Raw genomic sequence first — 14,176 nt, 5'->3', positions numbered from 1 at the left:
TTGGATAGATTGTTTACAATCTCTTATGTAAGTTTTCAAAGCTTTAATGGTTTTCTCATAATTGTTCTTCATTGTAAAAAAAAAATACTTTTACCATACACTCATTCAAAATAGCTATATAGGAAATAAAAATATTCCAATACAAATTAATTACTTAATATGCTTCAGTAAGAATGTTCAATATTTCTTCTTGGTCACCTCTCCCTCATTATTAAAACTAAAGTATAATTTAGCTATAGCTAATAGCTGTAGCTATTTGGTAGAGAATCACATGAGAATGCCAGGCAATGTTTGGAATGATTATGTTGGGCCACATTGGGCAAACTCAATTTTCCTTTGTGTGATCTAAAGAACCAACTTTTCCGAGATTTTAGAGACTTAGCCGGTTTGGGGACATAGGTTTTAGTGACCTTACCTTCTCCGCTTCATATTCATCAACAAACACAGCTTTCTCTGACTCCGGCAGATCCCTCCACATGCCTCCAATGATGCGGCCGATCTCCCACAGCTTGAGGTCCGGGTGGGCCGCCTTCACACTGTCCCAGACGCGGCGAGAGTAGCGCATGTACGGCATGAGGGGCTTTTCTGGCGGCTTCGGGGGCTTGGGCAGTCCGGCGCCCTGGAATTTGTGGGATGTGTTGAGAATATGCTTCTTTTTCGTGTGTTTACGTTTCAGGGACCATTTTCAAGATTAGCGTTCGTGACACTCGTTTTTAGTTTACTTGAAAGAAATTTAAAATATTTGCTGTTAATTTAAATTCAAATTGCTGGCTTACAAGTTACACAACCTAGTTGAGACCATCATTAGAGAAGTTCACTAGAAATACATATATTATGAAACATGAAGGAGGCTTTAAGTAGCCTTTTGTTATAGTTCAACAATCTAGGATGCAAGTAGAATAGTGAATAACACTCACCGCACCAGCTCCTTTCCCGATCTTCTGCGGTTGAAATCCAGGATGTGAATGCAAGGTGGATACGAAGGGGCTGGTCTTATCATCCTTGCCGGCCTGCGCGCCCTGCGCCGCCCCGGCCGCGGCGCGCCGCGCGCTCTCTGCACCGAAACGGGGTTGTTGCGGTGCGGGTTGCCATCCGTACCCCCCGTGGCCCATCGGGGGTCCACCTTGGTATTGCGGGTGGTACTGGTATTGGTTATGGTGTGGCGGTGCATTCATACCGCCTTCAAGCCAAGCAGCCGCAATACAATGAAAGAAAAAACAAAAAGCGTAAGGGAGGACGGGAGAGGAAGGCAAATAAATCAAATATGCACTAATAACGACAGAAATGTTAATCAGAAATTAGTGCAGCGCAGCATAAGAATTAATACGGCGTTAAAAAGGCACTAAATTAGCAGAGAAACAAAATGAAAATAAAAGTAAGTCACATAAAAATAATGATGATTGCAAATAAATGGATATTGGTGATGCGGAAAATTGAAAATTTTGTGCAATTACGATTTTAAATCCCCAAAGATAACCTAGATCCGAAACAGAATGAGTGTGAGGGGTCTATGCACACTAGTTCTATTAACAGTTACACTAATAGATATAGTTGGTATTTCTATTCTTAATAGTTCATTAAAAGTCTCAGACAAAAAAAAACTTGAGTTTTTGTGGTGATGAATTAAAGGATAGAACTAAACTAGGGTAACCCATCCTCAAATCTGCAACCCTAAGGCCAGCTATTTGAATTATAAGATTGCCAACATAAGGGGGCAGCTAAATTGTCAGAGTACCCTATGGTTCTATTCATTTTATTTACATATCTAGACTGAAATCATTGCCTTTAAAAAACTACTGGAAATACAAATTCCAACTAGTGCTATCAATATATGAATAATTGAACTAGTTTGAATAAACCTGTGTGAGGACAATTTTGAATAATAAAAATAGATCAACAATTTGGTATTACCTTTCATCATACCGAAACTCATTGGGGGCCCCGCAATCATGTAGTCTGTACCGACATAACAAAACATGAAACAAAACCAACATAAGATAATAATTCTAGGCGAGCAAAAGGTCAAAAGTAACTGAAATAAAAGACTTGTTACTAATGCAAAACAGTTTCAAAATAAGCATAGATTGGAGTCATGCGTTGGATCAATGCGGCGATGTTAGATGACCAGCAATACCAAGAGTATCGGCCGTGCAAGCCTCGCTTCCACTTCAGTACTTTGGTATATTAACAGTTAGTATCTAACAACATCTAATCTAACTAGGATTTAACACATCCAGTAAATACAGAAATGCAACAGTACTACTGTTTACTCTATTAACTGTTCTGAGAGTTGTTTCAAATGGTATTATAAAGGAGAAATACAAACGCGGATTGCTTTGAGGACTTGGCATCGACATTGATGTGTTTTGTTTGTAGTTCGCTGGTGTAGCCATGACGCGCAGTGATCTGGAACACCAAGTTTCCAAGTGTCTGTTAAGTCGAAATCTTAGTCCTTATTCGTATATAGACTACGTATCTTACGTTACGTAGCGCAAATTAACTCTACGGATTGAGAACTGTACGGAAATGCCTTTATAATTGAATCAATGCTGGAATGCGTTGGTTATGCATAATTGTAAATTAAAGTTAGTGAAACTCGATTAACAGTTAATTTATTAGAAACCCGTTATAAAATTTATATAATAACTAGTAAATAATCTTACCAACGCTGAAAAAGAAAGTAATTTCTGACTTCTATGCGTTCTAAATCTAAGAATTCTGAAATTACAGCATCTTACTTCAGTACTATACTGACAACAGAAATGCCAACGCCATTTTGAAATATTTGACTTTTATTTTTTTTGACGTCTATGCGCGCAGCGAATTTTGAGTAGACTGTGATGAACGAACTACTTGCACCGTGTGCAATTATTATCACTTTATCACATCAAGAAGCATTTATTGTAACTGGCAATATTGCTAACAAAAGTTGTAATGGCGGTAAATTCGTATTTTTTTTTATTTTTTTTGTTAATTATATTTATTTGCATCGTATGTTCTACCGTACGGTAGCATACAAATCATACAATATACAAACTGATTTTGATATTTTTGATGAATGAGGTGTCGAATATATAGGCTGTAATTTTTATCTGTCTTTCAAAACGGAGGATATTTTAAACTTTTGCAGGTCATCAATCAGGTCATGAGGTCAATGTACTAAATGTGTAGACTTCAGACCAAGAAAAGTCTGCAACGATTTTGATATCATACGCAGTGCAAGTGTTATTTATACGTCATAAATTTCATAGAAGTTTGACGTAGGTATAAATACTGGTTTTAAATACTACTTACTAACGAACTTCGTTTCATTAATTTAAGATTCAATCGGTGTTAATAAAATTGCTAAGCTGACCTTTCAACACTAATTACTAGATACCTACACACACTACAGGCCCACTTATTTATTTTTGTCATTTCAAAGTTCTTAAATCCTGGAAATAAAGTCTAATATTGCTTAAACAATACGTAAAAGTAACGGGGTGGATACGGAAGTTGGCACAGGCGTTGCATCGATACGGGCCAATTTGTACAAATAATATCGAAATGTCGTATGTCGTTGGAAAAGCGAATATTTTTAGTACATTGTGTAAGATTACTACAAAACAACACAGGTGCTTGCGCTCTGCTTAGTAGTAAATGTCGAATTTTACGCATTCAGGGTTGTAATTAAACGTGTGTGATAGTCTAAGAATAAAAAAAACATCTTTGGACATGTACAGTCAGGTACAACTGTTATACCACGTGTCCCAAAATTCAACGATAAGCTGGCACCAGGCAGAAGATGGACCTGCTCATGACTACTCGAGGAAAAAAAGAAAAAATATATATACAGGGTGATTCCGGGGTCGTGACCCCAACCCTTTTTTTCTGACTCAGTAAACGATTGCGATGTTACCTGTATATATTTAAATTGAAATGCTAATGATTCATTTTTTACTTATTTTAACTAAAAAAAGCATGATTTCTGAAAATGCGTGGTTACCCTACTTTTCATATTGCAACCTCTTTGAAAACAAAACGTCTGATAGAATACTTAATAATTTATGAGTAATTATTGTCACAGTACGTCAAAGTCAATACACGTGTCAATAAACATTGTAAACTGAAATTAATAAAATAATTAATTAATTATGCCTCCGGCGTACCCTTTTTCCAATATCGAGCGTTCAGATATGGTAAAATTTTACCATCAAACGAACAACACTGTGAGAGCACGAGAGATTTTTCACCATCATTATCCCAATTTGCCAATACCAACCAGGCGTTTGATTGATTCAATGGTGCGAAATCTTCGAGAACACGGGCAGTTCAGCGTTCCAGCCCATGCCCAAGCACGAGGTGGTGATAGGCCACGAAGGCGAAATTACGAAAACCTGGATCAACGCATACTGAGATATTTTTACCGAGATCCGCAACGCAGTACCCGACAAGCTGCTAGAAGGTACAATGTCAGCCAAAAGTTTGTCTGGAAACTGCTCAACGCTACTGGATTGCATGCATACCATTTTCTACCCGTTCAAGATATCTCCGCCCCTGATTTCCCCTTACGGATGAACCTGTGTCGATGGATTTTAGACAATGAAGAAACAAACGTCCTGTGGACTGATGAGAGTACATTTACACGTGTTGGTTTGTTCAATATCCACAACGAGCATTTTTGGAGTGAAGAAAATCCGCATTTAACTCGGAGAAACGCGTATCAAACACGATTTAGTTTGAATGTTTGGGCGGGAGTTATTAATAACGTTATTATTGGCCCTCATTTCATCGAAGGCAGATTGAATGGAATGAATTACCTTGATTTATTACGAGAAGTGGTCCCGGAATTATTGCGAGGCGTCCCGGAGCTTTACTTAGAAAACCTGTATTATCAACATGATGGTGCACCTGCTCATTTTTAGTGTTCCGTACAAAACTTTGTTTACGGAACACTTATTATAACCGTGTTCGTGATTATTTAAATGAACAATTTCCCCAACGATGGATCGGTCGCCTTGGACCCATTGCATGGCCACCTCGCAGCCCCGACCTCACACCGTTAGACTTTTTTCTCTGGGGAGAGGTGAAACGGTTGGTGTATGAGCAGGAATCTAACACCGTAGAAGAGCTACGCCAGCGAATCATTTTAGCCTTTGAAACGGTTAAGCAAAATCACTTTGCTCTGAACAGATTAAGGGGCAACCTAAGACGACGGGCGGAATTGTGCATACAGGAGGAAGGTTCACATTTTGAACAACTTTTGAAGTACATTTAGTGTTGTAAATTTTGTGTAAATAAAGTATTAATTTTTATTGTTATTTTCTTAGAACAAAAATACAAAATATCATAATTTTCGTAGGTATCGATGCAATTATTCCTATCTGATTATCAATTTAATCATAGCATAACAATTTCATTATCTGTGACGATTGCAGTCTTTTAGAGTACACGCACTTGACATAAGTTTTCCTGGGAAACAGTAGGGTGACTATGATCTGAAATCATTCCGGACATTTTTTTTTTTTGTGATGACTAAAAAAAACCACAGGATTGTTGTTGGTCCTACTCTATCGTGATTCTCAGGAGAAACTAAATTAAATGCTCCTTGCTTGCTCCACGACCCCGGAATCACCCTGTATATATCTCAATTTATTAGGGAATTCTTCTTCCTCGCGTTATCCCGGCATTTCGCCACGGCTCATGAGAGCTTGGGGTCCGCTTGGCAATTAATCCCATGATTTGACGTAGGCACTAGTTTTTACGAAAGCGACTGCCGTCTGACCTTCCAACCCAGAGGGTAAACTAGGCCTTATTAGGATTAGTCCGGTTTCCTCACGATGTTTTCCTTCACCGAAAAGCGACTGGTAAATATCAAATGATATTTCGTACATAAGTTCCGAAAAACTCATTGGTACGAGCCGGGGTTTGAACCCGCGACCTCCAGATTGCAAGTCGCACGCTCTCACCGCTAGGCCACCAGCGCTTCCTGCAATTTATTATGGAATTACAAAAAAAAAATGAAAATCGACACCCCTAGTATTTTTAATGACCATGTCTACATTTTTGAATTTTTTTAATTTTTTTCCTCGAGTAGTCATGAGCAGGTCCATCTTCTGGTGCCAGCTTATCGTTGAATTTTGGGACACGTATTTTATCCAGCATTATAAATTTCGATTTATACCTACTAAAACACAGCAGCGACAACCCTTACTAAACTGTTATAAGTAGCTGACCGCGTAACATTTGTGTATCTCCGAGAATAAACGTGCAGCCGAATTGCACGCATACGACGCTATGCGTTGCCGGTCTGCGTCGGTTTGGAGGAGGTATTCTTGGACCGCTGGAAATAGAATGGCAATATAAATAATTCGCTTGTAAGTTGTATTGTATTCACGTTGTATTGCTTTCGTCTGTCGGTTGGAGACGTCATCTAAAAGACGCCCCATAAGTGGGTATGATCCATATGATGTTGATGATATTAAGTAGGTACTTAACTACAATTTTATTTGAGAAAATATCAGTCCTTAGCATCGTCGTAGGTATTGAGATACAAATACATTGGATAAATAGCTATTGTTCAGCAGGTAAATTATGTAAGTGGGGACTGTAATACAGTGTGTGGAGGTTGATCAGGGTTTTTAATTCATAAGCTCCTGTAAAAACATACACGCAAATCTTTCTGCGAAAAAAAATTGCTATGAACGCGGCTATAGTGTTTAACCAGAGGAATACAACTATGTAATCCTAGATGATTATGATTATAATAATCTTCATTATTCATTAGCATTATTTGCCGTCACTCCGATCACTATACACTGCACTGTCACACGTGTGATAGTGTTTGGCCCGTGTTTATTTTACGTACCTACATAATTTGATAATATGTATTTTGTGCAGTCCATGTCATACCTACACGTTAGAAAAAAAATGTCTACTTATTTACGCGATGAAACTTAACTCGCAGCAGCGATTTGATTAAATCTGCATCTCATTTTCACTGTCACTTCAGTTTTACGTTAAATATATTTGCATATAAAGTGTTGTAACGAAGTGTAGGCAGAATGGAGAGCAGTCTCCGTAACTAATGGTGTTAGGAGGCGTTGGCGTCTAAAGGGCAAATTATTTACAACTCACGTCACTTTAATCTTGATAAACCTTGTTTTTATATTAAGTACCGTAAAACCCAATTATATAGTCCAATGCTAAATACAAATATGGCCCACAAAAGTACACGATAATGCTTACATATGTAGGTAAGTATCAAAAGCAATATTTTTATTTATTTTATCTCAGTTCTTTTTCTCATTTATAGAGACGTGTTATTTATATTTATTCTGTTTCCTGTAATTAGTGCGTTTTTTTGTAAAGTATATTTCAAAGGTCTCTGGTTGAAAATTGATTGATTTATCGCTCTCTGTCGGATAATGAATTTCTGAACTCTCAAAATGCTGAGAATCTTTTTTACTATCCAAACTATTAAAATTAAATGTCGCTGTAGAGGCCGCATCAAATTTAACATTTTGTTATTGTTTTTTATTAGTTTTGATACGACTTGATGATTGTCTTTGTGATTGGCGCGCATCTCACACACGACTTTTTTTCATTTCATTTCACATGTAGTTAAACCTACTTATAAATAATTTGGCCAAGTCCGAGATAGCTCGAGGCATTTAGTGTTCCGTACGGCTACCATCAGTTTGGCATTGACATAAACGATATCGTGAACGTAATTTACTTCCTATAGGTATATCTCTTTCGCACTAATATGTCAGTACGAGCGAGATGCATAGAAAGTAAATTACGTTCACGCCCACGGTAGCGTTTATGTCAAAATGTCATCGCTTTAGCACAGAGCAATAGTACAAGTGTCTAAATATGAAGGCCAAAGGCCGACCTCCGCGTAGCCCGAAGGCCCGAAGCGTCCAGGATGTCAGTGCTTTAACACAGAACAATAGTACAAGTGTCTAAATGCGAAAGCCGAAGGCCGAGCTCCGCGTAGGGCCGAAGGCCCGAAGCGTCCAGGATGTTAGTACTTAAACACAGAACAATAGTATAAGTATCTAAATGCGAAGGCCGAAGGCCGAGCTCCGCGTAGGGCCGAAGGCCCGAAGCGTCCAGGCTGTCAGTTCTGTGTTTAACCACTGACATCTTGCAGGCTTCGGGCCTTCGACCCTACGCGGAGCTCGGCCTCCGGCCTTCGCATTTAGACACTTGTATTAATTACCTGTGTTTAGAACTGACCTCCTAGATGCTTCGGGCTTTCGGCCCAATGCGACTTCAGCCTTTGGATCTTGCGACTTAGACACTTGTACTTAAAAATACTTGGAAAAGTTACGGGAGGCGCGCGTCTGTCGGACGCTTCGGATCTCCGAATCGCTCTTTCGGCCTTTGCATTTAGTTAGATTTTTGCACTATTGCTTTGTGTTTGAATACCGAAGTCGAGCATCTCGCGAATGCTTGATGTATTATAATAATTTAGAGTAAGGCCAAGCGCGCACCACGATTTTTTGTCCTGCGATAATTTTGTCGCAGAAATGCAACGTATGTGTTTATATGTTAGTGCGCGCATATGCGACAAAAAAATCGCAGCGATTTTAAAATTGTGGTTTGTCACATTTTTCCGCGATTGTTCGCGACGCGATTGTCGCAAAGTGATTGCAGCATGCGGAGTTGTATGACCCCGCGCGCACTATGATAATAAAATCGCACCCCGGCCGGACCTCAGTCGGCATTTCGCTCTCCAAACCCCAACATCTCGGCACCTGCATCTCCAATGGAGTCTCAAAATGAGACGCTAGATGTTGACCATTTAATTATGGAAATAGACGGGGATCACCTTTGTGTTATAAATGCTCAAAGTCATACAGCAATCGCATATTAAAGACACGTTTCATGACAAGCGACTGGTACGAAATCCATGTTGAGAATGAACAAATCGTCGATTTTTTCATCGCAGTGCGCGCAGTGAATTTTCTGCGATATAATGGCGATATATTACAGCGCGATTCTAAAATCGTGTCGCAAAAATTAATATCGTGGTGCGCGCTTGGCCTATAATACCTTAAATGTATACTCCTTCAATTTGAATTTAGAACTGATTATTATTTTTTATTTGATTTTGTTTCTAGTTCTATGCCATATATATAGACTTTAATATTATTTAGAACTGCTAAAAAACAAGATCGGCTTACTTTAAATATTTCGTCAATTTTACCTTTGTTTCTAAAAACTGTGATATTTAACTGTCATATACTATTAATGTCTTCCAAAATTATTTTCTCGTAACAGGACTGAGGGGCTACCGCGAAAACCGAAATTCGCAATTTGCGGGGATCTTTCTCTTTTACTCCAATGAAGGCGTAATTAGAGTGACAGAGAGAAATGCTCGCAATTTGCGAACTTCTATTTTCGCGGTTATAGCCCTGAATCTTGTTGCTCACCGATCCGTTCAAAAATATACATAAGTACTGAATATAATTAATAGATATTATAATTATACAATTAATACAGAAATGTAATGGTACTTAATGAAAAGGAATATTGTGTATATTGTTTCGACGAATCAGATACTCTCAATAAAATCTATACATGAGGCCAAAGCTGTTCATAAATATTAAATGACTTTATTATCTCTATACGCCTTACTAACTCTATGTGTCCTATTGTGAAAAAAAAAACACAACGACAGTCAAGAACGGAATTCTTAAATTGAATTTTTCAGATTTTTGATATGCCTGGTCAAATTGGTTGGAAAGCCCGTTCGAAATTGAAACTTATTTGCAATATAGTAAGGTCGTATTTTGTAGATCTCTCTCATACTTATAGTAGGCTATTGAGATAAAATTAAATATCCCACAAAAATAAGCAAGCAGAATTAAACTTTGTGTCAAAGACATAAGTCATAAATTTCAATGCCAAAGTTTTAACTAAGGATGTTTCTCGCCTAATATGAATTGACCAGTGTAAGCATCAGTTAGCTAGCCCTAAGCAACCAAAGGTCAAGCTGCAGTTGAAAAACTAATAAAGATAAAGTTAAGCTGATAATTTTCCCGCCGTCTCCATGCTTCTTTAAGTTGGGTATTGACTGGTCAGCTGCCTGTTAGCTATAGTTTTCGCGAAAATCGCCAGGACAGAGGTGAAAATTTTTGTATGAAAACTTGCAACTTTAAATGCATTTTTTGACGAAACTATTGCAGTCTAAAATGAAGTCAAAATCAGTCCATCGACTCAATTTTTTGCAAGCTTTCTAATGGTACCCCACACGATTCTTACAAATGAAAAAAGTTTCTGCCTACCCCTCTCAACCCCCTAAATTTCCCCCTTTAATAAGAAATAAGCAGTTTTGGCTTATTTACAATATGAGTGGTGGTAATTGCTATAACTGTTCCAAATTTTAGGTATCTATGTCAAACGGTCTCTGAGAAAAACGTATTTAACTGATTTGCAAGACCGAAGTGATCCCATAAGTGTTCCGTAAACAAAGTTTTGTACGGAACACTAATAAACAAAGTTTTGTACGGAACACTAAAAATAGGTAATATGGTATATATAATGATAAAATGATTTTTTAGAATTTATGATTTTTATAAATATACATATGTTAGTTTATCGTTTATCGTTAGTATACTCGTATGTATCTATATGGGCCTTAGTTGCCTGAAAATGAATGCTTTGATTGATTGATTGATTATCTACGTGAGCGTTCTTCAAAATAAAATCAGAAGCATAACAATTTGTTAAATGCGAATCTCGCCGTATAACTAGCCGCATTTTCGCAATATGAGGAATATGATATGACATTGTAATCGCCGTTCCAGTCTGGTGGATTGTCAAAATGGGCTGCGAACGCCTCTAAACCCTGCTATGAAAAGACCGGAAGTCATATTCAAGGTTTTCTACTCCTTTCAAGAGGTTAAGCTAGCATACGAGTATTAACCTGATACCTATATGGTTAAGCCTTTTAGGCTTTTCCAGTAACTGTGGCTACTTAGTACTTAGCTATCATCTTTACGGCGGCTACGTACCTACGTACGGTTTATTAGTCAACAAATTTCAAAAGTATAGTTCCATTCGGAAGAAAGCATGAAACATGCATGCATTTAGCTTATTCCGGCAAATAGCCAATCAATCCAAGCCAATTATTTTACCTTTTCCCCAATTATTTGTGTTGTTATAGGTAAACTTCTCAACATGCTATCTATTAGGGACACACGAAATTATATGTAGACCGGAAATACAACGGCATTCAAGCCAAATACACCAACAATCGCATAGCAAACATAATGATGAGCGCGTCACGCGTTTGACAACGGTAGCGACAATTTGGAAGTATGAGTCATGAATCGGTGCGTAGCAAATGATCATCATTAGTATTCCAACTGCTTCGCGATCGTGGGGCATACAGATGAGTGGAAATTTTCTGAAAGGTTGGAAACGTTCTCGCAAGTTTCGGAAAAAATCACAGGAAATAAAGGAAACCTTCATTTTTGAAATGGATCGATTATGAGCAGGTTCCAAAATGGAAATTTTGGGAACTTTTCGATAGCACAAGGTTTAGTAGTCATTAGTGACGTCATGCCTTATTAAGAAATTATTACGTTTCACATCACGCATCAAATTCGGAGCTCAGAGTTTCGCTGGTCCGCCTGCGCCTAAAATAATATGTGATCCAGCGCTGAATTGTTAGCGAATTAGTAGGCTTCCTGTGGCGTAACATATTATACTTTATATGTTTGCGAGCAATTTTATTGATGTAGAAATATGAGTATATTCCCCGAAACGATAATTATGAAGATCAAGGCAATTTGGGTGTGGGCTTTTTATCGAATTTATTGAAAGGAACTTAATTTTCAATTCGTTTTTGTTGCTATGGTAAACCCAACTGATAGGATTAATACTTAATATTTAAATATAATGGAGAAGCACAGCTACGTTTATCCACGTGAATTGCGATTATCGATATATAACGTAACGTATTACGGTCGAGGAAACGTTTACGCTTGGTTTACGGCTGAAACGGCGGGAAATGCACAGCCGTAACTATGAAGCGGGCGCGGCAACCGTGTTAAAACGGAATAAATCTGTCTTCGTTTAACGATAAAAATAACGTGCAATTGCATTAAGATGAATGGTTTTCAACACTTCTCTTTACGTTGACGTCAGCAATGACTACACGCCAGCTCGCCACTATTAAATCCAGGGTTATTAATCCAGATTATTCGAATTTATTATATTGCACTCTGGGTGCTAGAGGATACCGAGGTTCTTACCAATCTTAGGCAGGGAGGCGTTGAGGGCGGAGAAATGAAAGTCGTGTCCTCCAAATTGATGCAGCTTTATATTTTATATATAAAGCACACATAATCTTTCGTCAGATAATAAAAGAAAATACAGTGATGATTATTTATATAGATAACTTAGGATATAAGAGGACAACACAAATTACTTAGTTAAAGATGGCTTCAAGATGAGAGCACAGATCGGAATGACAGAGTATATATATGTGAGAGCTAGCCATATATAACTTATTAATCAAAGAGTATAAAGCTGTGTACATATTAAGACGTTTTTGTAAGGCATAATCTCAATATATTATTATCTGAATTATTATTTACAGTGCTCTTGTAGTAGTTTTTTTTAAAGCAAGGCTGCAATGTACTCCGTACAATTTTTAGTGCAATGATTCATTAGGACCGTTTTAAAGAGCCAATTTGTTGAACTAATTGCGGGACCGTTCTTGCATTTATTAATTCCACTCCATCCATTTGCAAAAGATAAGGATTCCATTACTTTTATTGCAAATTTGCAATTCTTAAGACGAAACCGGAGCTGAGTTTTAAATATTTTAGGTATACCCGTCTCGCTAACGGAAGCGGCTCGAAAAAATAGTGCCATAAGGACAAGGAGAAAAATCCCGCGTAAAAATCTCAAAAATCAAGGTTTCGTACTCGACTGTTTCCTCCTCCAAAACTTAATCAATCCTAACCAAACTTGGAAATCTAAATGATTATGAAATTATCTATGTCGGACCGTTTTCCTTTTTTGGCTAATTGATATCAGTTTTGAATACTACGCCTCTCATTGCGGCGTAGTCAATTAGACCATTTTGGCCATTTTTGAAGGGCTCTAGCGCCTTAAAAAACAAAAGTAAGTATCAAAAAAAGCAAAACTGTCGGACACAGACATTGACAATATTAATCTGTGTTGAAAAAATCATTGCTCTAGCATCAAAACAAACGGAGGAAACAGTCGAGTACGTTTGTATGGAGAAAGACCACCCCTGTTGGCTCTTAAGAATCTGATACTGTTCTAAGTTAATTTGATACTAAATTAAAATATTTACGATTTTATGCAAATATTCCGTTAGTGTTGAATTACTTAAATATATGTATATGTTTTGTTTTTGTATGTTTTTTTGCGCGATTACTGCGGCAATCATGAAACTAAAATGCTTTTTTTGGTCTTAAAGTTTCTTATTAATATTTCGACATTCTATCAATTTAATCTAGATTTTAGATACTTTAGATACCACATTAGTGGTACCTGTCCTTTCTGCGATGACTAATGGGTAGCAATGCACGCACGAGAACTTTCCAAAGTTGCGAAACTTTCCACATGAGAATTTCTCGGTAACTTCTGAGAATGTTCTCGAGAACGAGAATTTATTTATTTATCGTAGTTTATACCATGAATATTTTCGATAGTTTAGGTGTAGTCCTTACCCCCAGAAAATTTCGACTTTTGGTCGTCCGCTTCCGGTCAGAAAAATGTATGACGGCCCGGCCAAACGGTCAGACTTAGGTGGGGGGTGCTCGACCAAATGTCATAGATGGACCCTGGCAGTTTTTGACGCCGCCATTTTTTTTCAATATGGCCAACTTTTTTTTTTAACTTTTTTAATTTTGTCCTAGCTCGCTGAAATTTTGGTCACGGAATCTCGGGGTCCCCTAGATACCTATGAAAATTTTTTTTTTTGGAAAAATGCTACAATTGTGGGAAAACTGGCCACTTTTACTTTGTATGGCAACTTTTAAACGGTGCGTGATAGGTGGGGGGTGCTCGACCAAATGTCATAGAGGGCCCCGAGACAAAACAAACTGCATTAAAAAAAATCAAAATGGCCGACTTTTTTTTTTTTTTTTTTTCAAGTTGGTCCGAGCGCGCTGAGATTTGGCATGGCGGGAGATAGAGGCCT

At 37.8% G+C, this 14,176-nt stretch overlaps 1 protein-coding gene across 6 annotated transcripts in view; it reads right to left on the bottom strand.

The window, feature by feature from the left end:
* The window catches only part of LOC134670912 (SWI/SNF-related matrix-associated actin-dependent regulator of chromatin subfamily E member 1-like), a 382,337-nt gene that overhangs the window by 23,083 nt on the left and 345,078 nt on the right, over positions 1-14,176 (bottom strand). For 4 of the 6 annotated variants that reach the window (XM_063528737.1, XM_063528740.1, XM_063528739.1 and 1 more), the window contains exons 2-6: positions 2,664-2,747; positions 2,327-2,406; positions 1,912-1,956; positions 918-1,180; positions 416-619 (exon numbers count right to left, since the gene is read on the bottom strand). In XM_063528737.1, the coding sequence (XP_063384807.1) occupies positions 416-619; positions 918-1,180; positions 1,912-1,956; positions 2,327-2,393 (579 nt within the window). In that variant the 5' untranslated portion in view covers positions 2,394-2,406; positions 2,664-2,747. The remainder of the gene's footprint in view (positions 1-415; positions 620-917; positions 1,181-1,911; positions 1,957-2,326; positions 2,407-2,663; positions 2,748-14,176) is intronic. The other 2 variants (XM_063528741.1, XM_063528742.1) reach the window with 2 other exon arrangements.

This window comes from Cydia fagiglandana, chromosome 14 (genome assembly GCF_963556715.1).
Source record: "Cydia fagiglandana chromosome 14, ilCydFagi1.1, whole genome shotgun sequence".
NCBI lineage: Eukaryota > Metazoa > Arthropoda > Insecta > Lepidoptera > Tortricidae > Cydia > Cydia fagiglandana.
The sequence above is the reverse complement of the archived record's forward strand: the minus strand, read 5'-3'. Positions and strand labels throughout refer to the sequence as shown.